General features: G+C 38.5%; 1 protein-coding gene across 2 annotated transcripts; it reads left to right on the forward strand.

Moving 5' to 3' along the window:
• The first annotated feature begins 96 nt into the window (after positions 1 to 96).
• On the forward strand, positions 97 to 26,086 carry LOC106154851 (uncharacterized). Of its 2 annotated transcripts, none has more exons than XM_013529368.2 (28): positions 97 to 198; positions 1,419 to 1,587; positions 2,020 to 2,108; positions 6,756 to 6,912; positions 8,068 to 8,241; positions 8,575 to 8,694; positions 8,999 to 9,055; positions 9,303 to 9,355; positions 9,587 to 9,653; positions 10,035 to 10,207; positions 10,446 to 10,524; positions 10,793 to 11,026; positions 11,482 to 11,642; positions 12,447 to 12,517; positions 12,777 to 12,960; positions 13,187 to 13,302; positions 13,578 to 13,697; positions 13,913 to 14,109; positions 14,455 to 14,650; positions 14,854 to 15,226; positions 17,265 to 17,578; positions 17,909 to 19,099; positions 19,268 to 19,541; positions 19,872 to 20,015; positions 20,267 to 22,151; positions 22,464 to 22,638; positions 22,877 to 23,005; positions 23,164 to 26,086. In XM_013529368.2, the coding sequence occupies exons 1-28, from the start codon at positions 173 to 175 to the stop codon at positions 24,879 to 24,881; spliced, it is 8,646 nt and encodes a 2,881-aa protein (XP_013384822.2). In that variant the 5' UTR covers positions 97 to 172; the 3' UTR covers positions 24,882 to 26,086. The 2 variants fall into 2 exon arrangements, with proteins under 2 accessions (XP_013384822.2, XP_013384831.2); XM_013529377.2 differs by having other exon boundaries at positions 12,783 to 12,960.
• The last annotated feature ends 51 nt before the right edge of the window (positions 26,087 to 26,137 follow it).

A 26,137-nucleotide genomic window follows, 5' to 3' on the forward strand; every position in this document is an offset into this window, starting at 1 on the left:
TATCATTAAAGTTAAAATTTCAATATATTATATTTTTTGCATTTCCTTAAATGATTTAAGGTTGTTAACATTCCAACAATCAATCAAGTTACAGTGCCAAGCTTTTATTGGTCCCATAGAGGGAGCAGGTGCTATGTGACGTCAAAAGCCAAAATGGCTGAAAAAATTGAGTATGTCGAATAGACCGATGGGAGACAGGTAATGTATACAATTTATGCATAAAAATACCGAGAATATGTACAATATACGTGTCGTAGAAGTATAAATGCATCAATCTTAGTTGAACAAAAGTGTTTCACAAAAGCTGCATGATTTATTTTTTGTAATTATCGAGCCATAATAAAACGTACTCGAGGACTGTCATCGACGTTGGCGTGCGCCTAAAGGCTACACGATGGACGTAGCGGATGCACGGATTGAAACGATTTAATAAAATGACTATTTTAAAGTTGTACTGCACTGTGCAAATGGACAATACAAAAGATTTCCGGAAAGCTCTTACATAATTATGGATAAGATTATTTTAAGGGTTATTTTAGGGCACTGTTAAAAGGTTATCTGGGGACACCAAGTGCTGATACTGTGTTCCAGTAGTATTGCTGTTTGTGAGGACGAAGAACTATCTGTTGTACGATATAATTCCCTGTTCTAGTCAAGGCTTAATGTACAGTTATGCATAAGCAACATGGTATTTTAAATCCTGTGCATTTAGTGGAAGGAGTAAAGCCTTGGATCTTTTTAGCAGTTTCTTGTAATTTGCTAGTGCCAGTATCAATGATACTATTGTACATAATAAGGTTATGTTAAATAATTTGATCCATTCAATCCTTTAACTTATTTTCTGTGCATCTTCTGTATATTTTGCTATGCATTTTGATCAGGTTTAATTAAATGAGAGAAGCTAGATCTTTAACTGGATATTGATGTCACCATGGGTGAAAGTTTTTACAATTATGCATGATTTCAGGATTTTCAGTCTTCATTTTGATAATTTTTTTCATATGGTCTAAATGTCATGAGAAATTGCAAGCTGCGTTTTCAGGATTTTCAGTTTTTACAACTTTCACCAGTCACTAATGCTCTTTTGAAATATGTAATGCATTGGGACATGATTTGTGCTTGAAAAAATAAAAATAAATAAAATAATAATAATAATAGTAACAAATAAATTGATAAGTAAAAAAAAATAAATAAAAAATAAGTAAATTAAAAAAATACAATATCCAAAGTACAGGTAGACAGTTCCAAACCCTTAAAAATAAAATTGGATTTGAATTTGTGATATTTTTCTTTAGTAGCAAATATAAATTTGTAAGTAAATAGTTTTCTTTGATATGGAGTCAGACTTGGAGAAAAGAATCTAACCAGAGATGGAACATGAATGTGGTAGTTAAATATTTTGATGTTTTTGTTTGTAGGCCTGGAGACCCAAGTCAGGGGTCTCCATTTAAACATCAACCGCCTGGCCAGCAAGGGAGAAGTCCTAGCTCTCAGCCACAGATGACCCGTCCAGGTTATCCCTACCCTCAGGACCCTATGGTAGCTTCATCTCTCTATGGAACAGTGTTTGCCAGAGAACCTTATCAGGTCTGTAAACTTTCTGTGCAATTCTTATGTTTACTGACGACACGTGTAAAATAATTTTCTAACTTCAGAAATAACCTGATGTGATATATATATTAATAGAATCTCTGTTTTGATTGAGTTTTGTTTTTATTGTCTGTCTTGAATTGTAGTTGTCTTGAATCATGTTTTATATCCTTAAATTGATAAGTCAGTCCACAATATTTTTTCCATTTCAACATTTTCCCTTTCTCTTTTAGACATACACATTTCTTTTCATTCCAAAAATGAAACTCGCCTTCAGATGAACAAGATTCATAATGTTTTACACATACGATAAGATCCTGAACAGGAGAAATAGAGTGTTGAATATCACTTTTTTATCACACTAGTAAATGTAGTAGGGAATTCTGTACTTGAATTGCTTTTATTATTTTTTTATTGTTGTTTTTTCAGAGCGATAGGTTTCCAGAACAGTTACATACAAGACGCGGAAGGCTTTTAGATGATTTCACTGATGGCCATGGACTGGCAGGCAGAGACAAGTAAGAATACTTATCAAAAGGAGTTAAATTATTATACACATTTTTTCAGCTCTCTGTTCATTAGCTTGTCGCAAATGAAATCTAGTTATTGGCCACAATTAGCGCCGGGGATTTACTGTGACATTAATCTTAGCCAGTGTTAATTATGTACTACATGGATTTACACTAATTAGCAGGTTTCATTAATATGTGAAATTTCTGTCAATAGAATATATCGCATTACATATATATATCTTATGTGTCTTGCATTACTTTATTAATATCCATGGTTGTTTGCACCAAAGCAGACTTGATTTGTGGTTAGTTAGTGCAACCGCTGTTCACGAGTGTTTTTTGCAGACATTTAGCAGCTGTTGACACAGCAGACCTAGTTTATTTTGCCCTTCATTCTATTAAGAACAAGATTTAGATTTTAGAATGTTCAGACTTTTGATTATATGTAACCATTAATTTATGGATTTTATTTATTCTTATAAGTTACAATTTTAGTTTTATATGCTGTAAGTATAGAATTATAATAAAGAAACCCTGGCGGTTGGTTTCATGCTGATATGATAGATTTTTGAACCCATCTAGTGTTATTTACTTTGACTGAAGAAAATGAAAAAAAAATAATGAATTTTCACCAACGTGTCAGTGGTGTGACATATAAGCAAAATTTATTTTAGATTGAGTACATAAAGGCAATATCAAGTTTGCAAAGCAGGAAGGAATTTCTGTATTTAATCACACTAAGTGCATTTAGGGCAAGAGTGTGGATTTCTATGTAGACTGTGGCCATATGAGCTACAGCTGTTTGCGTGCAAGATGTGACATAGAAGAGTTTTCATGTTTTTCTTTTACTAATGGACTAGTTCAACCAGCTCAACCAGACCATGATTTAAAAAAAAGGAATATCTAAAAGATTATTTATAAGATTCAGTTGTGTTATTTCTGGCCATGTCCCAGAAAAATTTCAAGCAAATGCATAACTGTATTGAAAGTAATTTACAACCAAGCATGTGTGTGTGTGTGTGTGTGTGTGTGTGTGTGTGTGTGTGTGTGTGTGTGTGTGTGTGTGTGTGGGGGGGGGGGGGGGGGAGGGGGTTAAAAGTGTAAAATCTTTAGTGGAGTTTTGCTGCAGTTGGAAAACATTTGTAATTGGGTCAGAAGTGTTACTGGTAGTTCTGTGAGCAACTGTCACATTTGACTATACCCTAGGCATTGGTTGATTTAGTCAACATGTACTTTCCATCCTCTTAATGAACCTGTGATGGTGCCTCCTGTTTTCTTTTGAATAATATATGTTAAGTAGTCTTTTAAGTAATGTGAAAAACTAGAATGCAAAAACCTATATAGACTTTTTGATAGATGATCATCCTTATAGTTCCCCTTATATATTTAATTAATCTTGAAATTTACTTGAGGCTTCTGAATAACAGTTCACCATTTTTAATTCATCTGTCAGTGACAACAAGGGTTGTTTTCATTTTGTATATACTTAAACATATGTATAATAATTGGTATGGAATATGAAAATAAGTTGAATTAATTCGCTGTTAGTGTCAAATCAAGAAAAGTGATAATTTGTTATGTTAATTTATGTTATGTCATAGGACACATTCAGATATAGACATAGTACAAGCTGGGTAGTTCCAACTCTGCTGGGGATTCTCTAAGTGCAATCAGTGGGATAAGTTTATTTTTCTGAAGTGCCTCCTAGAGCAGCCTAGCACATGTGGAAATTAATTACCCTCAAGTCGCTCAAGGAGACATTTCAGACAATTGAGCTGATCCCACTGATTGCACTCTAGGGAGAATCCCCTCCAGAGTTGGACCAACCCAGCTGGTATGATGTCTGAATCTGAATGCAGTCATAGTGTGAGCTAAAATTAACAGTGACACTCAGACTTGTTTTTGCTTTGTGACCATTTGGTTGCTACACTTGATAATAAGTACTATGGTATTGAAATCCCAATGCCTTTTAGTCCAAATGCCTGTTTAAGGCCATAAATATACCTTAATTACCAATAAAAAAGAAAGAGTTCAGTTTGAGAACTCTGTTTTGGTGCTCCATACTTAAATATCACTTGCCCCAGTCATGGGTGATGTGGGACTGTTTTGTATTTAAAAGTATTTAAGCATTTCTGTGAGATTTGCAGTAACAAAATATATATGCATGTGCCCTGAATTGTGAGTGAGTGATATGAATGTACCTTGTTATTGCCACACACACTGGGCTAGTTGCCAGAAGGTGTGGAAAGATGAAATGCACTTATCACAACATGTTGCTTTCAATGTATGTTCTCACTGCTAGCAGCTATAAAGCAATGTGTACTTCTGCCTTTTTTTTTAAACCCAGACATCAAGGTATGCAGATGATAAGTAACATTTCTTTTTTGCTGTGGGTGGTCTGCACTAAGTAACTCTGAAATATTTCTTGCGATGGGAGAGGAATGAAAATCTACTTAAAATGTGATGATAGGCATGCTGTTTCTGTAGTGGTTCAAGTAAGGACAGCTTTCATTTGCTAGAGAACATATGGAATGCAACCACACACTTGATGTAAGTGAGTAAATAGTCTTATAAAATGACTTTTATGAAAGTGTATGCTTAAAATAAGGTCCCAGTGAGGTTTTTATATAAACAAGGCAGCAAAGCTGTCAAATGTACAGACAAAAAGCTGAAAATAACAATGCACAAAATAGGCTAGTGTCAATTCTGATACAAAAGTACATTATGCTTAACTTTCAACATATCAAATTTTAATTATGCTCAACAGGTAACACCAATGTAAATAAAATGTGAAACAAGCATAAGGCTTCAGGCCCATGAGAGTTCACACTTTGAAAGTGCCAGAATGAGAAAAATGAAAATTTTACACAAAATTGCATAAATTCAATAATAAATGATAACCCAATTGAGCTGGCTTTCTAATTTGAACTACATGCCAATCCTAAAAATCAAACTTGTAAGTTAAAAATAATAATAATAAGTAACACAGTTTCTTTTCATAATGTTTGTAGTAGCAGTGCATTTTTGTCAATTTTGATGTAACATTACATAAATTACAGAATAATTATCACCAATTTTTGATTATTGACTATAAATAGCATAGACATGTAGAAAATTTGGTTACCATTCGGCTTTATGTCCATGGGAGCTCTGAGTCCCACAATGAATGGCAACACGATAAAAATGAATATTTCAATAAAATGTATAACTACAAGAAAAAGAAGCGAATTAGACTGCTTTTCCAACTCGGCTGCAATTTAGTCCTGTGTTTCTTTTTTGAAAGTTTGACAATCATAAGTAACATGGTTTACCCATAATGGTCATCATGGCAGCAGCACCCAAAATTGTGTTTTCTTCTATTTTGATGCAATATTACATAATGCTTAACAGCATAAAGACCATCAGTTTTTAATAATAAAATACACATATCATGGATTTTCAGAAAAACATCTGTGTCTGTACATAAAAAAGTCAAGTTGACACTTTATACATCTGATATACTAGTCATTTTGATTTCATGATCTTTGTTATTGGATAAAAATTTTTTGCATTTCGACATAAAAGTATATCTTTAAAAAGATCTTTAACTGCTGTTGCCATCTAGCTCTCTTTTTATATATTATCTAGCTGGTGACATCAAAAGGTCACTTAGGTTTCATCATCAGCTTGGCGTCACCACATGGGTCCCATTACAGCTATGTTTGGTTTTCTGTGAATATATTGTATGTATAACACCAGGCAGATTTTTTTTATGGTGATTATCTCTTTTTAATAATTGTCCCTCTGCCAGTGATGGTGACCACATTTTCATAATTAGCTATTTTAGGCATGACGTCTTCTGAAATAATTTGGAACAAAACCAAGATATCTATCTATCTGTATCTTGGTTTTGTTCCATTTTATATATATATATATATATATATATATATATATATATATATATATATATATATATATATATATATATATATATATATATATATATATATAATTATTCTGACATATTTTATGGGTTTGTTATGCCTATTTGATAAGACCACGTGATGCCTTGGTGAATTTATGATAATATACCTCAATATCCATGTTGTTTTCAGATGCATTTGTCATTGCCTATCATATTATGCTATCATGTTATTTGTGATTAGCATCTCTTTGATGTTTCTTATCACAGTCATTGGTATATGGTTCATACATGATGTATTGTACTATATTTTTTATTTTTGCCAAGAAAAGTTCACAGTTCACAAAAGCTGTATGAGCATCAACAGGTGAAAAGAATTTATCTCAGGAGACAGGTTAATTAGCCCCTGGTGGATATGATATATTGTCTGCTTCTCATATTCATATATTTTTTGGGCCTTTGGTGTTTTGCAGTCGAAGGAAAAATAATTTAAAGTCCAAATCTGACATGAGGTTTAACTTCCCATGATAAGAATAACATATTAAATTTATGCTATGATACCCCTATTGATTAACATGCCTTGGATATTATTTAGGTGACATCTAGATAGAGATGGATTTCAGAATGTTTCACCTTTTGAATGGCAGTGAATAGGCTTCAAATGGCCTAGTTTCACTTTAAACTTAAATACAACACTATAAGCACTTGCCACTGAGTTTAAGTGTCCAAAATAAAGCTTCGTTTTGTTTCAGACCATATGGGCAGTATGGGTATGGTGATGGGGACAGTATGCGCAATGTGGCGTCCAGTCAGACTGACTTGGCCCACAAGAGACCACGTTTGTCCATGGAGCCTCGGCCAGAGTGGACACAGCCTTTAAGAATAGATACTCAAGCTGAGGTGAAGAGGGTAAGTTAAATTTTTGATATTAAGCTTGAACTGTAGATCAATATTAATCATTTTGTTTTGGCTTATGGCACTGGCAATTTTGGAATCAGATTTTACCACAATCCAGTTGAGCTTAAGATGCTGTGGGTGTGTGTCTTGGTGTTATTTCTTTAATGCGTGGTTAATGATTTGGTTCCAAAGCATGGATAGATATTACTAGTAGTCAGTTTGCTAGCTTGAGTTGGTGTTCATTTGATGGGTTTATATGTATGAAAAAAATATCATTTCTCTTAAGGGCTGTAGAGTCCCATTATTTTGAAAAATCGGATCAGTTGTTTGTGCTTTGTGAAATTTAGGGGTTAACTGCTTGTAAGCAAATGACTTTTGGCAATAGTTTTACATTACTGAAATTGAAAGTACCTTGTGAAAAGATCAAGTGTGACCTTGGTGTTAACTTTGGCTTAATTATCAAGGTTTGATTAGGAAATACTTTATTTTCACCCTAGAGCTTGTCAGCACCACCTTTAATGATCAGCAATTGTTACATGGACATGTAAGCAGGACAAACCATAAAAAGGTTTTTTCCAAGTCATGTGTTGCATCTTCAAGCTTTTACTGATGTGCATAGGAGTGAAAGAAAAGTCCTCCTTTAGATTTCTTATAGAACTATATTTATCAAAACGTAATGTAGTATTATTTCTGAAAGTTATGTTTTTCTCATACAGGGCAGCATCAGCCTTTTAAATTTCCCGGCCACACACAATCACTTCTTGACAATTTAGTAATTTGAATTGATATGAAATGTTTGGTCACTGTGTCTCAGTGTGTCTTGGTTCATTATTCAGTATTATAGGTAAATTCCTTTCCCATTGCAATACCAGCACACCTGCTAGAATCTAGTTTCTCAGTTTTACTGAGATTCTTTTAGCTGTTTAGCTTTTCAGCATTAGAAATGAATTTGAAAAGCTATCAACAGAGAATTTTCTCTCATTTTTTGCATGCAATGAAGCAATGGTCAATTCCTTGAGCTCTCCCAAAATATATCGTTTCCTCTGGGTTGTTTCTTGTGGGTGGTCAGATAACCCCCATACACCAGGGTCATCTCAGTGATGCAAAAATGAATAATTTATGTGCTCTCTCTTTTTGGTCTTGCATTTCTGGCTTGTTTTATGTCAGGAGCCAGCATACACTCCACAAGTGGAGGCAATCTCCCCAACCTTGCCGCCGGATGAGAAATCTCAGGATGCCACAAGAATGTCCACCAAGGACGAACTGCTCCAGGGAATTAGCAGAGTTGATAAGGAAATAGCAAAAGTCGAAATGCAAATAGGAAAACTGAAAAAGAAGCAGGTACTGATTAAATTGACATTTTATTTTCTAAGGATGATACAAAAATAGTGTTAATAGAAATGTACTTAATTATAGTGTTAAATGTAGTGATGGCTGTTGGAAAAAAAACAGGTTTATGCATACCATTAATTAGTTTTTCTTTTTGATGTGTCAGCCTATTACTTCAGAGAATAAATGGCATTAAGTAATTCCTTGTTTTTATAACCTGGGGGGTTTAAAGGCAAGAAGAGTAACCTTTTTGCAGTATACCACTGTTCACCAGTATACCTCCCATTGCATGATAGAAATACTGTTTTTTTTTAAAGTCACATTTATTTCATTTTCTTACCTTAGCAACAGTTAGAAGAGGAAGCAGCAAAGCCCCCAGAGGAAAAATCAGTAGATGTGGAACAGCCTATTTCAGCAGAGGCTAAACCGCAGAGTATTGCTCAGGTCATTTATGCTGAAAACAGAGTAAGTCTCATTGAATGGTAAAATAGTAAGAGCATAAAAAAGGTTAAATACAAAAAGTCCAATAAGTTAATTCAAAAAGATTTGTTTGAAATCAAGAGAAAGTAAAAAAAAATTCTTTTTTTTTTTGTGATATAAAGGGAAAAGATAAAAGGTTTTTTATAGAAAAGAAAAATGGTTGAACTTAAAGACTATTTGAAGAATAAATTTATGTTTGAGTGGATCCCAGATTAAAATATCATTCTTAGTCTGTAAGACCTGTCACATTTTTTGTTGGAATTTTGATTATAAGAAAACTTTATTTCAGAGAAAAGCAGAAATGGCCCATGCAGTATTGAACAAATTGGGACCCAAAGTTGATTTGGTAAGATGTTATAATGTAATCATTACTAGTTTGAAACTGTCAAGTTCTGGTGAATGTGTAGTCATTCCAATATAAATGTATTCATTGAAAATGTGCAGTCACAGAGTGTAGATTAGGGGAGTGACTGATATCAGAAAAATGTGGAAGTAGACTGTATGAGGTAGAAACGACTTTTTTCATGGTAAACATACATTGTTTGCTTTTGACTTGAGTCGTAAGAAATAAGTATTTGAAATTGTCTTTTCAGCCATTGTATAACCAACCTTCAGATACTGCCGTGTATCATGAAAATAAAAGAAAGTAAGTTAAAAGTGGAAAAAATTATTTAGAATATTTTAATTGATGTCAGTTTCTGTATTAGTTGAAACAAATGAATGATGATTGAAAAAAATTAGATTTTCATTCAACTAGTTATGCTTAAACATTCCACTTTACCAGGTGTAGAATTTAATTTTACTTCATATGAAAAAAAGCAAATGACATACCCATGTTCACATACTTAAACTGGTTAATCTGTTATTTTTTTTCAAGGTACATTGCATTTAAGAAGCGCCTCATTCTTCATTTTAAGAAAAGGCATCAGGCCAGAAAAATAAGGGTAAGGTTGTTTGGATTTGAAAAATAATTTTATTTGAAGGTTACAGTTATGAAATCTTTCTTTGCTTTGGTTGGAGATATGCCAATGGCTAGTGTTGTAAACCACTCCATCAAGTATGAAAAGTGTGTACATGTTCATGCTAGCATATTGCTAGTGAGTATTAGTAATAATTGGTAGGGATATAATGGTTTTTTTCTAGCAGTGTGATTGCAGGGATGGGGGGGGGGGGGGGCAGGAAATTGTTTTTATTATTATTTAATATGTGTAATATTTACCAGCCAAACTTTTAAATTATGCCACCTTTCTAAAAATAAGTTTACAGTTCCCAAATCATGGTTATATAAATGTTCCTGTCAGTTGATGTTGTGAACATAATTTCAGGAGCGTTACCTGACCGAGAGGTATGATCAGCTGATGCAAGAGTGGATGAAGAAGGTGGAGAGAATTGAAAATAGTGCCAAGCGCCGTGGCAAGGAGGCAAAGTACAGAGAACTGTTTGAAAAGATGTTTCCAGAAATTAAGAAGTCTCGAGAGGATAAGGAAAGATTACAAAGGTGTGTTTTATGTTCACTACATTAAATTTGTTCAGGGGAATTATTGTAGTGAATTTGATGGAACAAATTTATTCATTATGCCAGAAATTTTTATTGATCATCTTTGCAATGGTGGAAATGCCATAAGGTGTACATTGTTCACTGGTCCAGGAACCAAAGGCATAAACAATTTAGTCCCAGAAAGCACAGGTTTAATCTTTGAAAGAAAAGCACTCAAGAGTTTATTATTTCATTCCAGAAGCAGGACTGGGATTGGCGGATATGCTAGGAGTGAGGCAGAAATGGAACAGATTATTGATGGACTGCATGAACAAGAGGTAAGAAAGATGAAAATCTTTGTAAGTTGTCCCAATTTGAAAAGGAACAAAAGAAACTCCCTCAACCTAAAAAAGTGAAATAGCCACAGAAAAGCAGTTTTAGTTAAGTCAGTGGCCTTACAAATTACTTACAGTGCATTAAATTTGCTTGTATTTTACATAAAAAAGTATTTGAATAGGCTTATTCCAGAACAATTATTGATGATGAATAATGGAATTAAGAACTTACCTGTTTGTGTGAATACTAAATCAGTTGTGGGATTTTCAGGAAGAGGATAAGAAAATGCGCAGTTACGCTGTCATTCCACCTATGATGTTGGACGCTCGCCAGAGGAAACAGCGCTTCCACAACAACAATGGTCTGGTTGAAGATGCTATGATAGATTACAAAGAAAGACAGCTACTTAATATATGGACAGAGCAAGAGAAGGAGATATTCAAGGAGAAATATTTACAGCATCCAAAGAACTTTAGCTATATTGCTATGTATTTGGAAAGAAAGGTACCTCCATATTTTATATGATCTAGACTCATTTATATGCTTTCCACTCACCAATCCTCTTTTTTTATAAAAAGGAGGAGTGCCATATCATAATTATTGCCTTTGGCTTAGTGTCCACATGTTTTAACAGGTGTGTGTGTGTGTGTGTGTGTGTGTGTGTGTGTGTGTGTGTGTGTGTGTGTGTGTGTGTGTGTGTGTGTGTGTGTGTGTGTGTGTGTGTGTGTGTGAGAGAGAGAGAGAGAAACACCTTCACATTTAAGTTTCTGAAATCTGAATGTGTTATTTAGCTGTTCTCTTTCACTTTGTTTTATTTATTTTTTAATTAATTAATAAATTAATTTTTTAAATTAAATATTAATATTAGTCATTTGAATACAACACTTCTACTAATGTTTGTCTCATAACAATATAAAGTTTTTCAAATGAGCTACACCAGTCACATTATTTCATTCTAGAGTGTGTCAGACTGTGTGCAGTATTACTACCTTTCAAAGAAAAATGAGAATTATAAGCAGATGCTCCGAAAGCAGACAGTGAAGAAAAGGCGCCAATTTGCCAAGGCCAGCATACGCAGAGTGGAGTCTGATGATCCAAAACAGGAATCTGAGGATGTTCAGTAAGTATGACTGTGTTAACAAACTGATTGTTTTTTGACAAGCATCCAAGGTCATTTTAAAAAAAAAGTCACAAGCAGTTGTTTTTTTGGAATTTTTCATTTATAAAAAAGAGAAAAAACAAATAGGCACATAGAATTAATTTGGTTGGTACAAAAATGACCTAACTGCTTGTGAGCTCTAAAATTAACATAACAGTTATCACTTTATGGCTTTTGATACTACTTGTTTTTTTTTGTCTCAGCGGTGAATCATCAGTTATGTCAAAATAATACAAATGATAATCATGCACTCTGTATCGTGGCTGATAACTTTGCTGTTTGCCTGTCACCAACATAATAAGGACACTCCATATCCTGGTCATGCCAGCAGGTGACCTTGACTTGCCCTAGTTCAGCATAATCACCACATATTTGTATCCCTCACAGTTGAGTTATTAATCTTCCACCTGTGTCACATCACACCTGCATGTAAATTAGACCACAAAATGAGTGCACCAACTTGTGGAGTGTTAGTTAAGTAGAACACATTCTTGCATTCAAGTCATATTTAGAACAGAATGTGGGTGAAGTGTTGTAAGTTCTATCTTATCCTGACCTGAAAGTTGTAAGGTGCGTCTTAGATGAGATAACTAGTGCTGATGACAGTACTTATGCACTTATACATGTGGAGATGTTTGTGAAAGATCATTTTTGGACTCGAGCACAGTTTTTCTTTTACTTTGAGTGCTAAGGATATTTAAATGGAGTGTATGTTAATCATAAAAAAGGATGCATCATAGAGAGGTATTTGCTCTGTTATTTTAGGGAGAAAAAAGAGCCAGAGAAAACTGAAGAACAGAGTGGTGATGAGACTGGCCCAATGCCATCAGTTAATGGTAAGGTTGTTGATATAATTAATTTACCACACTCCAGTTTTAGAAGAGATTCCTTTGTCTTTTCCTATTGATTTTGATACACCAGACTCAGACAACTTGGCAATGTGGCAACCATTTGGTATGAACATGTCAGTGTACGGTAATCATACTTGTCAATGACCTATTTAAATGTTTTGGTTATAATTAGGGTAGGTGACTGGTATGAACTTTTAAAGAAAATTAGAATATGGCATTCTTACTAGTACAACTTCAATGAAAGTTTCAGATGTGGGTGGCATGCACCAGTGTGCTGTCTGTCAGGTCCAGTTAGAGCACTTTGGCTTGAGCCGACCACTGACCAAGAGTAACTGTGACCTGTATGGCATGAAGGAGAGTGACCTGCAGGTGGACATGAGGGTGTGCAGCAGCTGTAGGTGCCGGTCAGTCAGGAGGAGATACACACAGTGAGTGGCTGGAATTGTTATTTTGACAAACTTAGTTTGTATCTATGGTTTTAGAATGGTCTCTACTTATATATGTACGCATGTATGCACATACAAATGTGTGCAGCCTTGATCTCTCTCTCTCTCTCTCTCTCTCTCTCTCTCTCTCTCTCTCTCTCTCTCTCTCTCTCTCTCTCTCTCTCTCTCATTTTCTTGCATAAGCCAGAGTACATGCTCTTCTTTCAAGATGTCCAGTACCAACTTGTAAAACGCCTAAAAGGAAAGTGAAAAGACTGCGGCCCCTTCCAGCTAAATGGGCTGAATTACCCATGGAGATGAAGGATCCTATCATTCAAGATTTGCGTAAGTTCTTCTTTAGTTCTTTTTGACACTAAAATTCAGTTTATGCCAGTACTAGTGAGAGAGCAAAAAAGAAGAATTCCACTTCTGATATTTCTGACCTGGGCTTCTATGTTCTTTGTTATTTAATGATAAAAATAAATGTTGCATCCAACTTAATTATTAGCACATTTAATTAATATGCTTCCTATTTTATTTTTCTTTAGATGATATTCTAGAAGGTATTTATGTATAGATGATATCAGTTATACTGATTTGATTTTATGTTGTATTTTTAGAACTGACTGATGATATAAACAAGTGCTGCTCTGCTTGTTTTAACCGGATAGCTCGTCGTCTGGGTACCAACCCTCAGACAAATGAACCACTCGTTCCTTTAGTACCAGAAGGTGGTGATGGTATGAAAGAAAAGATGATAAGCTTATTTGTGTTTGATTTGAATGTAAAGATTATCAACAATTTTAAAAGAGGAGTGCAAGGTCAAGTAAAGTTCAATTTTATTGCTTGGTGAGATAGAAATAGATTACTTTTTTTACCACAGTTTCATTGTTATTCTGCTGCAAATTTTTAACTTTAGAATAGTTTTTTAACTTACTTGTCTTCCAATTTTCAGAGGTGGTTGAAACATCTCGCTGGACAGAGGATGAAATGGAGGTTGCCAAGGAGGGTTTACGCATGCACGGTCGGGATTGGGCTGCAATATCCCTCATGGTAGGGACCAAGTCTGAGGCACAGTGTAAAAACTTCTACTTCAACTACAAACGCAAGTTTAACCTGGAAACTTTGGTGCAAGAGTACAAGAAAACTAAGGTATGATAACCATTTTATGTTTTTTTATCAACTTTTGATACACTCAAAAATCACAAGTGAAATGGTTTTCAGAAAAGTTGAGTGTACATAGTGAACTTCAATTTTTCTTTGAAATCCAAACATGCTTTTGCCTAGTTTTCTCATATGTTGATTCAGGAAAGTTATAATAGATTTCCAGTGTATCTGGAAAAATTTTATTCCCTTTATCGCAACTTTGATTTTAACAATTGTGGTTACAAATGTTGCCACAGAAAAAAAGTTTTTGTAGTTATTTTCAAAAGATGTTTCATGGTTTAAAATTAAATAATAAAACTCTAAATTTAAAACTGTTCTGCCATTCACCAGGTCCATGAGAGAACTCTGTCAATGTCTGAGAGTGTTGCCTCCACCATCACAGCCCCAGAGTCCGAGGGTGAAGAAGACATGTCATCCAGTGATGATGGTAATGCAGAGGATAATGATATGTCATCTGACACAGATAGTGCTCCCAGCCCGCCACCCCCTCCAGCCCCTGGGGCAGTGGAAGCTACACCCGCTGGGGGTAATGGATAGTTTGTTTATTTCTTTGTCTCTTGTTCATTGTTTTGAAGTTAAAGAGTAAATTTGTTTGTATCATAATTTCTTATTGGTATTTGTTATTCATTATGATGTATAATATCAATTCACCAGAAGTAAATTGTTTGAAAAGAAAAAAATAATAGATAATACACTGAAAATTAGATGCAATTGGAATTTGTTTTTCAGAGTCAGCTATGGATACTTTATGTCCACCACCACCCCCAGCCCAGTCAGGTCCCCCTGAGACAGACATGAAGCAGCCATCTCCAGATAACCCAGGAGAGAGCTGTAAAATGGATGAACAGACAGAGGAAAAGAATGATAACATTGACAACATGCCCCTGGGCACCTCTGCCAGCACTCTGGCCCAGCAGAAACCCATGAATTTTTCTGAGACGAGTCTGAAGAGTATTACAGATCCATATGATAGCAGTGCTACGGTCAGTGCTGATGAAGGGCCACATCAGGCCAGCCCAGGACAGGCCAGCCCTCCCAGACCAGTTGAACACAAGTCTTCAGAGGACAGGCAAAGGATGCAGATAGAATCCCAAGAAGACAGGTTAGTTTTCTTTTCTAACTAAATTGACTTTTCTTTTTCCCAGGTTAAAAAGGTACATCTATTATAATTGTACCACCAGCGTAGGCGCTGGCGGTACCCATGGTTTTAGTCCCGACCCGTAAGTTCCGCCGGCTCCTGCGGCTCCTGCGGCTCCGCCGGCTCCTGCGGCTCCGCCGCCAAGTCACCGTTACCGCTTCTCCTCCTAGACGGTAAGGGCCCCTGTACCCATCTCTTGGATTTAGGTCACCTATAATCTCAACTCGTTCCACGTAAAATTTGGGCTTTGTCGGTATTGGGGTCTAGGTGTGGCACTCATTGCAATGCACCCTTGTCTAAAAATGGCAAAATTAAATGCTAATTATCTACCCTACGGAAGGAGTTATGGGAAAAATTTCTACAGACAGCTTTCCAAAAGTCATATGTGTAGATTTCAAATATGCCCTTGGATTTGACCTTTGACCTTTATTTCAAGGTCAAACGGGCCAAAATTTTCAAAAAAATGAAATTTTTTACGAAAAAAAATTTTTTTGCCCTGTTATTCAGATACCACACAGACTTAACCAATAATATTATTGGAAAATGTTACCCTTCGGGTCATCTTTCATCTCCGTGAATTTGGGGTCAATCGGTGCATTTTCACGGGAGTAGCGGCCATAAAGTACCGAAACTGACAACTGTCTCTAATTCAGGAACCGTTAATGCTAGAGACCCATCTCCAAAACTGGCAGAGATAGGACCATAATTTCTATTGAACTTGAATAGGAAGTCATATACTGGCAATCTAAATGTGACCTTAAAATTGACCTTTGACCTACTTTTCACCATGAACTGAACTTTGCAAATTTTGCTTCCCCTATATCTCCAAAACTGGCAGAGATAGGTCCATAGTTACTCTTGAACTTGAATAGGAAGTCATATACTGGCAATCTTACTGTGACCTTGAAATTGACCTTTGACCTACTTTTCACCATGAACTGAACTTTGCAAATTTTGCTTCCCTTTTATCTCTAAAACTGGCAGAGATAGGTCCATAGTTACTATTGAACTTGAATAGGAAGTCATATACTGGCAATCTAAGTGTGACCTTGAAATTGACCTTTGACCTACTTTTCACCATGAACTGAACTTTGCAAATTTTGCTTCCCCTATATCTCCAAAACTGGCAGAGATAGGTCCATAGTTACTCTTGAACTTGAATAGGAAGTCATATACTGGCAATCTTACTGTGACCTTGAAATTGACCTTTGACCTACTTTTCACCATGAACTGAATTTTGCAAATTTTGCTTCCCTTTTATCTCTAAAACTGGCAGAGATAGGTCCATAGTTACTATTGAACTTGAATAGGAAGTCATATACTGGCAATCTAAGTGTGACCTTGAAATTGACCTTTGACCCACTTTTTATCATGAACTGAACTCTGCTAATTCCTTTCTCTTTTAACTCCAAACCTGGCAGAGATAGGTCCATAGTTACTATTGAACTTGAATAGGAAGTCATATACTGGCAATCTAAATGTGACCTTAAAATTGACCTTTGACCTACTTTTCACCATGAACTGAACTTTGCAAATTTTGCTTCCCTTATATCTCCAAAACTGGCAGAGATAGGTCCATAGTTACTATTGAACTTGAATAGGAAGTCATATACCGGCAATTTACTGTGACCTTGAAAATGACCTTTCACCTACCTTACGATGAACTTAAATTTGATTGTACCATTTTTAGTTTCATATATTTTTTGCATATATTGAAAATTCTTGTTGATTGCATGTTTACAGCTTGTCAAGCACAAGACTGGTGGCTGTGTCCCTTATTTTGTGTATGTGGGGGTCTATACGAATGCGCTTGCTCCAGCTGGTGGTACAATATTCGGAGGCGGTATCGCCTCTCTGATCCTCTAGTTGAATTCATAATCATATTGTTGTGAATGCATATTTTTTATGCAAGACCAGTAAGCACATTCATGTTAGTTGATCAATGGATAATTGTGGAATTGTAAGTTACATGCTATTTTTTAAAACAAACTATATATAACAGATATGGTCCTGGCCAGAGGATCATGCACTCATACCCGCCCACAAGGCATCCACCCAGGCAAGACCAACATTACCAAGGACCCTCCGGTGGTGGTGGTGGTGGAAGTGATATGACGCAAAGACCATCCAACCCACCCCAGGGGAATGAAAGCACTGGGGGCGGTGGTAGCAAGGGAGGAGGCACTGGAACAGAGGGAGATAAGTCAAAGAGACCAACAACCCCAGGAAGTGGACCGGCATCAGTCCGTGATCTTATCCACACAGCCATTGAAAAAAGTTTAGCACAAGACCTTACTGTGAAGGGACAGAATAACAGTAAGTTTGAAGTTTTATAGCTGTATGATATATCTTGGATGTTTTTTGTTGCATAGTGTGAAAAAGAATACTTAAAACAAATTCCATTCCATTTTTCTTGTAAGTTGTAACAATGTCAAAATTGAAAACGTGGCACTGTTTCAGGTAGATGGTATGCTTTTGCACATGTGTTCATGTGTATGTTACCACTCAGTTACTGAAATATAATTCTACATTGTGATTTGATTTCATTAGATAATAAAAGGTTATTTATATAAATAGGAAATAGTGAAATAATAAAGATATGTGACATTTCTTAGGCTGTATCTCATGAAGTTTCTCACTGTTTAGGAGGAGTTCCTGGCATGCATTCGAGAGCCAAAGATGACAGTTACTTAATGCCACAGAGACCAGGCAGCCCCAGCATGCCATCAAATGTACAGGACTTGAGGAAAGACAGGCACAGTGCAGATCACCCAATGCCCCAGCCAATGCGTGAGCACCCTGTCTCCTCCCTGGCAGGATACCATCATCCAGTACCACATGATAGGAGGGATTATGAGGTTCAAGATTTGTCAAGGAAATCGACAGAGCATCGTATATCACAAGGCTACAAGGGAGACCCTCGTGATTTTGACCCACGCGATCCACGTAATCTAGAGGTGCCATACATGCAGCCTGAAAACCTGGGTAGAGTGCGTGCCCCACCCCCTGCTCATTCTCATCACACTCCAACTCAGCAGGAGGCTTTACAGATGGGGCTGGAACCACATGTGAGGGAGATGCATAGGTTTCAGGATCAGCGGGCCAAATCACCATCTGCCTACCCTTTAGAGAGAGGGATGCCACGTCCACCATACCCCACTTCTAGTTCCTCCTTTAATGCACCAAGGCCATCCCATCCATCTCCACTACCTCAAGTGCGTGGAAGCATACCACCACCTCCACCACTCATCAACACAAAGTCACCCAAACTAAGCCCCAGAAATGAAAAGGCTTCCCCTTTGGGTATGCCACCCCCTGCTGGCTCCATAACCCAGGGGACCCCCCTAAACCCTCCTCACAGCTCAGCTGGTGGGAGGTATGAGGGAGGAGGGCGTTATGAAGGTTTGCTTCAAACCACCACCTCCCACGGTGCCACACGCCCTGAAGGATCCATTACCCAGGGAACCCCTTTAGGTTCTGACCCCCCAGGTGGACGGCCCTCGGTCAGCTACGAGTCCTCTGTCCCCAGGATGCCTCAGATGATCCCTTATGAGGCTCTCCATGGGCACTTGCGGCCTCCTATGATGTTCCCTGGGGGGATGGACTATGCGAGAGCAGCTGGTCTACAGGGGATGTACCCTCCTCCAGTGCCAGGGTTCCCAGGGCCAGGACACCTCCAGGAGTACATGGGGACCCGGGGTCGCCTCCTGGCTGACTTTGTGACAGCACAGCAGATGCATGCAGCAGAAGTCCAGAGACGGGGACCAGGCCAGGAGAAGGAGGCCAGTTTGTCACCGAGAAATAGAGAACAAGCACAGGGCAACTACCCAGGCAGGGGTAAGAAGCAAAAGAGAGTATACATTGTTGAATGATTAAATGTTTGTTAGTTATCAAATTAACAATTGTTTGACTTAGGACATCCTTGTAGTCACAGTCGTTTATTCACAGGGGTAAGATAAGAACCTACACAAATTTATTTTTTATCACAATATAATTATTTTCTAGCTCAAGCAGAATGCATCCAGTCTGGTGCATATGGTATCCCTCTCCAGACTCCCCAGGGTATTATGTATGCGCCATACCCAGGGCAGGTGCCCCCCTCCTCCATCAGTGACCAGAGACCCAGGACTACCTCACCATCACAGCAGATGAGCTCTCTGTCCCCCAGGGGCAATGGTCAGAGTGGGAGTGGGTCTTGGTCCAGTGGGCAGCCACGACTTCCTGTGTCCAGTACCTCTGGGGGCAGTAACCCTGGGGCCAGGCCCACAGAGTACCCTAGGTCAGTTGTTATGATGTATGAGTCGGTGCATTTGAATGAAAGAGCTTGACAGTTTATTATTCTGGTAAAGACTTGTCACCTAGAGCACTGATAGCTTTATACTGAAAAACAGAATTGCATCTGGTGGAACATTCTATAATGTTATCGTAAGGACTTTATAACCAAGTTGCTGATAATTTGCTATGGAATTGTAAAATTGTGTTTGCATTGTTGTTATAACATGCTGCTCTCAATTAATAACAAAGACTTGTCTGTCAACATTTTGATAAAAATATTTGTGAAGTGAATGTACCATAATTGCAAGAAACATAATTTTCTTGGTGTGAGCAGGTTTCCCTCTGGGTCTCCCCAGCAAAGGCAGAATGTAATAAAACGTGGTGGTGGCGGCAGCATACTTATGGGTACCAGTGGCAAGGGTGACCCAGGGCCAGAGAGACAAGGAGGACAGCATCCAAGGGGAACACCTTCACCTAGGTGAGATTGATAAACTCATAGAAAATGCCTTACAAAACAAATTGCCCTTTGAAATGCAATTTATATTTCTACCCTATTCCCCTGCCCACTCCCAATAAGTCCAGGATCTACATGTGACTGTTTCACAATTTGGTACATTGTTAGAAATAGCAAACTGTCATAATAGATCATTTTAGGATGTTGATTGAACCTGTACTGTAATTTTGCCTAGGTGGTTGATATATTCAAGGTTATGTATTTGTATGTTTTAGATTCAGTGGGGAGAGTGGGGGCTCATTCCAAGTGTTAGTGGATGCAGCAGCCAATGCTCAGAGTTTGTCTGTTGCCCACGAGAGGAGTCGAGAAGAATCCAGGTCACCACGCCTCATGGCAGAGATGAGAATGAGAGAGAACAGAGACAGGGAACGTGCTAGATATGAATCCGAGGTTGAATCCTACCGCATGATGAGAGAAAGGTATGATTCTGAGAGAACAAGAACTGACTCAGAGAGAACCAGGACAGATTCAGAAACCTCTCAGATAGAGCAAGATAGAGAAAGGGAGAGAAGACAGTTGATGGAGCAGGCCAGAGCAATGCCCATGCCTAGATTTGGCCCCACAGTGTCCACAGAGCAGGCAAGGTACGAGGCAGCATTGGCTGCAGAAAGAGCACGTCAGATGCATGCACAGGCAGAGCACCAAGCCCGTATGATAGAAATGGAAAGGGCACGTTATATTGAAGAGCAGCGCTCTCGTATGGCACAAGTTCAGGCAGCTGCAGCCACATCTGAGGCCTCACAGGCTGTTGACATGCGCCCAGGAAGTAATAGTCGTAGCATGGAAAATTTACGGGGCGAGACCAGGAGGCAGGAAGCTGATCAGGCTAGCAGTCACTCTCAGCCTCTTGGTCGCCCTTCCAGTAGTCAAGATATTGTGTCTACTTCAAATCAACCCAGCAGTGAACAGCCATCGTATGGGAATCAGAGATCTTCAAGACCAACTGAACAGTCAAATGGGGATGTCCCTTTAGAAGATAGAGAGAATAGGGAGACAGCAGTGCAAGATGGATTGGAATTATTGTCAGGTTCATTTGAAAAAGATGGAGCAAAAAAGCACATGTCAAAAGAAGAGGTGCAACAGGAATTGAAAGGAAAGGGTCAAACTACAATGACAGCAGCCAGTTTAATTGATGCCATTATAACGCATCAGATTAATAATACAGTTACTGGGCCGCCTCCCTCTGAGCCCACATCAACACAGCCCCCTCTGTTATCAAAGCCATTAATTCAGCAACAACAACAGCCTCAACCCCAACAGCAGCACCAGCAGCAGCAACAACAACCACATATACAGCAACCCCCACAGTTACCCAGACCACGCACTCTAACCCCAATATTTAATCGCCAGAGTCCAGATACTTCTCAGCAGGTTGAACACAGGTCTCCACCATACAAGCCACACAAGGCTGCTCTCAGTCGATATGAAGCAGATGCCAGGGGAGAAAACTCCTCTGAGGCTGTTGAGAGTAGAACCATGATGGTAAGCCGGTCTTTGGAGCACCCATCAAACAACAGCCCCATCTCTGACATCAGTGACATGTCATCACGTTCATCCTCCTCCAACCACCCATCAGGGTCGTCACAGGGAGGCCCTTCTTCTAAGACTATTACACTCGGTGAGCACATTGATGCAATAATAATTCATGATTATCAGAAAAAGATAGCAGCCATTGGTTCTGGGGGATTTCTTCATAAGATGGGCAGTCTCCCCACTGAAAAAAGTGCAGCAGAGAGTAGCACTACTGCTGCCATCAAACAGTTACTGAACAGCGATAGCTCTAGCAGTGTGGCATCCACATCACCCACTGGGTCTCCACGCAGTAAGCCAGCAGATTCCTCACCAGCTAGTGCTGGAGTGACCAGGGCCACAGAGGGGGAGGAAAACAACCCAGTGCAACTGCAGCTTCTGCAACAACAGCAACTTCAGCAGCAGTTACAGCAGTACCAACAGCTTCATCAACAGCAGCAACAGCAACAACAACATCAGGCCTCGCCACCAGCAGCTCAGCAGCAGCATTCACCCATCAGCAGCCAGCCAAAGGTTTCTACTGGGTCAACTGGTTATGTGCCTCAGTACAAGCCAAAGAGAAATTTTCAGGTACTAACATATATATTTATATATAGCTTATAAGTGCTAGAAGTTGAATTGTGCTCTATATGCTGTGTTGTTATTGTTTTATACGTTTTTTTTTCAGGTTGTATGTAACAACCCTTAGTAATTTGAATTTGCACATATAATAAAATTTCTCAAGTTTTTTTTTTTTTTTTTTTTTTTTTTTGAGAAATACTTGGTGTCATTTTCTCTCCTAAAGTACCAAATTTTTACCCTGAGACAAACTTGACACACTGGTTTGAAGATGAATTTAATAAATTCTAGATTCCTCACTTACCTTGTATATTTAATTTATAGCAAAGAGTAGCTACAGAGGCTATGGCAGCCCCAGAGTCCTCAGACCAACCTGTACAAGCTGAAGAACAGAGTGCCAGACCAGCACAACCTACTCCCCCTGCACCTGATGATGGGGTGTCCCAGTCAGACCAGAAACAACTGGATTCCTACAGAATGGAGTCCATTTCACCAGCAGGTAAGAAGGTTATTGGTCCTTTCTAACGGTCTTGTCTGTTTGAAAGGTAAGTTTGCCATTTTGTTCTGTAGAACATTTGTTATGATAAGATTAGTATACTTAGATAGACATTATCTTCATTACAATCACAGTTATGATATCAAATGTGTGATATAAAAGGAAGGATTTGACTTAGTAAGATATGTTGTACTGTAAAAACTGAAAGCAAAAACACCAACTTGAACATCTTTTACCTCAGGTTCTATGAACAGTGACAACAGTGATGTAGGAAGTGGTAAACCAGGGTCTCCACGCTCTCCACGAGGTGGCAGCACCTCTGCAATAGCTGCACATCACCAGGCAATCTCCAATCTCCTTCAGAGACCAGGTAAAATGTTGGATCTTCATTTTCACACTTTGTATTTATACAACAGATTAGGTTTAGATATAAAGTTTTGAAGTTATAATAGACCTTAACTGCATTTAAACTAAAAAGTTGAAAAAGTTCTATATCAATCATTAAAATAATCACTGAATAACTTTCAGGTTTTCCAGCAGACAGCAGCCGTAACCCTTCATCAGGTGGGTCCAATGAAGTGAGCAGTTCAGCCAACAGAAACTTGTCCTTCTACAACATCATGTCCCCTTTGGATTATGTCCGCAGCAAAATAGCAGAGGTAATGAGAAGCGGGGAGAGTGTGGTACACAGCAACAGATCCTCAGACCAAGCCAGTGCTTCAAGCAGTGAGGTTCCTCATGGATCCAGTCCTCACGTGGGTCAGTCAGGGTATCCACAGGAAGGCACAGGAGCAGGAGACAACCCACAGCTGTCCATGCTGCCTGGCAGTAGAAATGGCGTGAGTGGAGGGGATGGTAGAGATGGCAGAGGTGGTAGTCATCCCAATACCCCCAGCTCCTCATTTAATTCAGGCCACCGGTCACCTCACCCTCACTGGCCAGGGTCACAACAACAACAACAACAACAACAGCAACAGCAGAATCAGCCTCCACCCCAGCCACAGGCTGATGGCCATAACAAGCCATCCCCAGGGGTTCTAATGGGATCTTCAGGCAGGTGGAGCCCCAGGACACACCCGTACCCGCCCAGGCCCAGTTCAGCTCCCAGGGGCAGCATTATTCAGTCACCAATGGACAGGGTAAATAGTGGACAAGCTGCCCCCAGTGAGCCCAGACCAGCCTTTGCTGACTCCTCTCGAGGGAATCATGAAGGAAGGCCCATTTTAGACATACGCAAAAGAGCTATGGAAGATTATGGGGAATCCAAGCAAGTCTCACCAAGACCTGCCAAGAAAAGATATTCACCAGCATTTTATGGTCAAGGGCCAGTCAGCTCTGATGACCCACAGTCCAACTTTCACATGAGACAGAGCCCCAGGTCCATGTCCCCTTCAAGCTCAGAAAATCAGGCTCCTTCAAATAGTTATGAGAGATCACAAGTTTCTTCTGGAAGTAGGGCTAGAGATAGCAAATCTGGAGATGGAGAAATTGATCAGAGTTCCTCCAGTCACGTAAGGGAAGCACATGTTAGTGGTTCTTCAGAAAAGTCCAGTGCTATGCCAGTGGAGAGCAGTAGCTCTCGCCGCCAGGATACTGGTGTAGGAAGCAGTGGTGGTGTGGGAGAGGTGGTGACCTCTCAAGATTCAGAGCGAGGTTCAAATCAACCTGGGGATGATGGAGTCAGTACCGGGTCTCAGTCAGTGGAGGGTAGCAGTGCCATGAGCAGCAGCATATCCCATCAGAAGCATATCTCCAGTGATGCTGAAGACTCTGGCCTTGTCATTGATGAGGGAAATGATGCAGACAGTTCTGCCAATGCTCAGCCAGTGAGTCCTGCCCATGCTAAGATCTCTACCACCTCAGGGCAAAGGGATAGAGACGCAGACCAAAGTACAGCCCCAGACACTGGTGCCAGCTCCTCTGAAGTCATAGGAAGCTCTTCATTACCTCATTCATCAGGTGGTGCCAATGTGCCCACCTCTGCTCAAGATGGCGGCACACTCGGAATCTCCTCTTCGTCATCTGCACTGCCATTTGGCGCCAGTTGTTATCCTTTCTCCTCACAGCCTCTGCGTACTGCAGGAGGATCCCCAGGGAATTCTCAGTTCCCCAGCAGCAGTGTTAGTACTCGTGGCAACTCGCCTACTATTGGGAGTAATGGTAGTAATAATGGGGTTGGGGACAGCACCACAGGATCTGTTCCAGCCATGTCATCACAGTATGAGACTATGTCTGATGAAGACTGAAAAAAATGAATGCTATTCTGTCATTTAAATTCCTAATAATGGAAGGGTGTTTTAAGAAAATTGGGAACCATGGGAAAGTGTTGCTATAATATTTAGATGGGCATCATTTTATACCAAGTCGAAAGGGTAGGGAATACATCCTCTTGGATAGTAAATGAGAACCTGTACTTTTCATGGGACTGTTTTACCCTGGCATGCTGATGAGAAGAATTACAAATTGGAATAGAAAGTAGTGATTTGCAGTAGAAGATGAAATAGAAAATGCAGGTATGGTAATTATGTACTAGTGTGAAGGAACGTTATTCACATACTGATAACTGTAATACAATCAGATTTGCGTAATGATAAGTATTTTTTGTAAAGCCTTTGTACATATGTTGTTACACTTTATAAAGGACTTTATAAGCAGATGTAGATGTTTAGTTTAAAAATGAAAATCATGTCAGTTTATGCAGACAAGTTTACAGAATGCATGAAGATAAAATCTCTGAGATGGGCCCCTTATAATTTTTTATTTAAAAGTTATATTGATTGATCGGCAAAATCCCTGTAGATCTTGTAAATTTTAATGCTATTTGAAGTTGCATAGGATAGGAAATTTGATATATCTCCTTGCCAGTTTTTTATTTTATTTATTTATTTATATATATTTTTTTTATTTTTGATTTTTTTAGAATCTACGTTGTTTTATATTGTGTAAAAATGTTGTTTTTATGTTATTGTATAGTTAGATGTGTATTGCTTTAACTATCTTTTCTGGTGTTATTTAGTTTGCTGTATGATAGCTGGGCATTTTTATATGAAAGTAATCAGTCAAGTTGTGCTGTAATTATTTTGTTTATTCCCTTTTCTTTATTTGAAAAAGAACGATTTTCTTTAGTAGTTGTTTCTCAAGTGGGTCAGAATTATGTCTTGAATTATAAACAGAAACTCAGAAATAGAAATAAAATATTTGTGAGAACTTCAGAGGCTGTGGCAGTTTCAGAAAATGTGCTCTGAGGGTTGAAAGTCAAGACTTGTAGATTTTGAGGAGCATCAATAGATTAAGTTACTTTCAACACAAATGGTGTTGTACATTCTGTTGATCTATGCTGTTGTTTACAGAGCCAGTTTCATTATTATATAGCCTCAACAATATGTATGGAAACTGGACTTCTGTTTGTATCATGTTTACAGTGGAAAGTAATAAAAAGCACAACTGTTAAGTTTGTTTTCTGGTGTGATAAACCGTGGCAGCATAAGATGGTTGCCTGGCA

The sequence above is a fragment of the Lingula anatina genome, chromosome 1 (genome assembly GCF_051362555.1).
Source record: "Lingula anatina isolate TDL-2025a chromosome 1, LinAna3.0, whole genome shotgun sequence".
Classification (NCBI taxonomy): Eukaryota; Metazoa; Brachiopoda; class Lingulata; order Lingulida; family Lingulidae; genus Lingula; species Lingula anatina.

What these genes read in the sequence shown, in the direction of transcription:
- LOC106154851 (XM_013529368.2), top strand. Translation starts at nt 173, where the DNA reads ATGTCGAATAGACCGATGGGAGACAG. An exon ending in TTGCCAGAGAACCTTATCAG is followed by an intron (nt 1,588 to 2,019) that starts GTCTGTAAACTT and finishes TTGTTTTTTCAG; the next exon opens with AGCGATAGGTTTCCAGAACA. An exon ending in CTATGTATTTGGAAAGAAAG is followed by an intron (nt 11,027 to 11,481) that starts GTACCTCCATAT and finishes ATTTCATTCTAG; the next exon opens with AGTGTGTCAGACTGTGTGCA.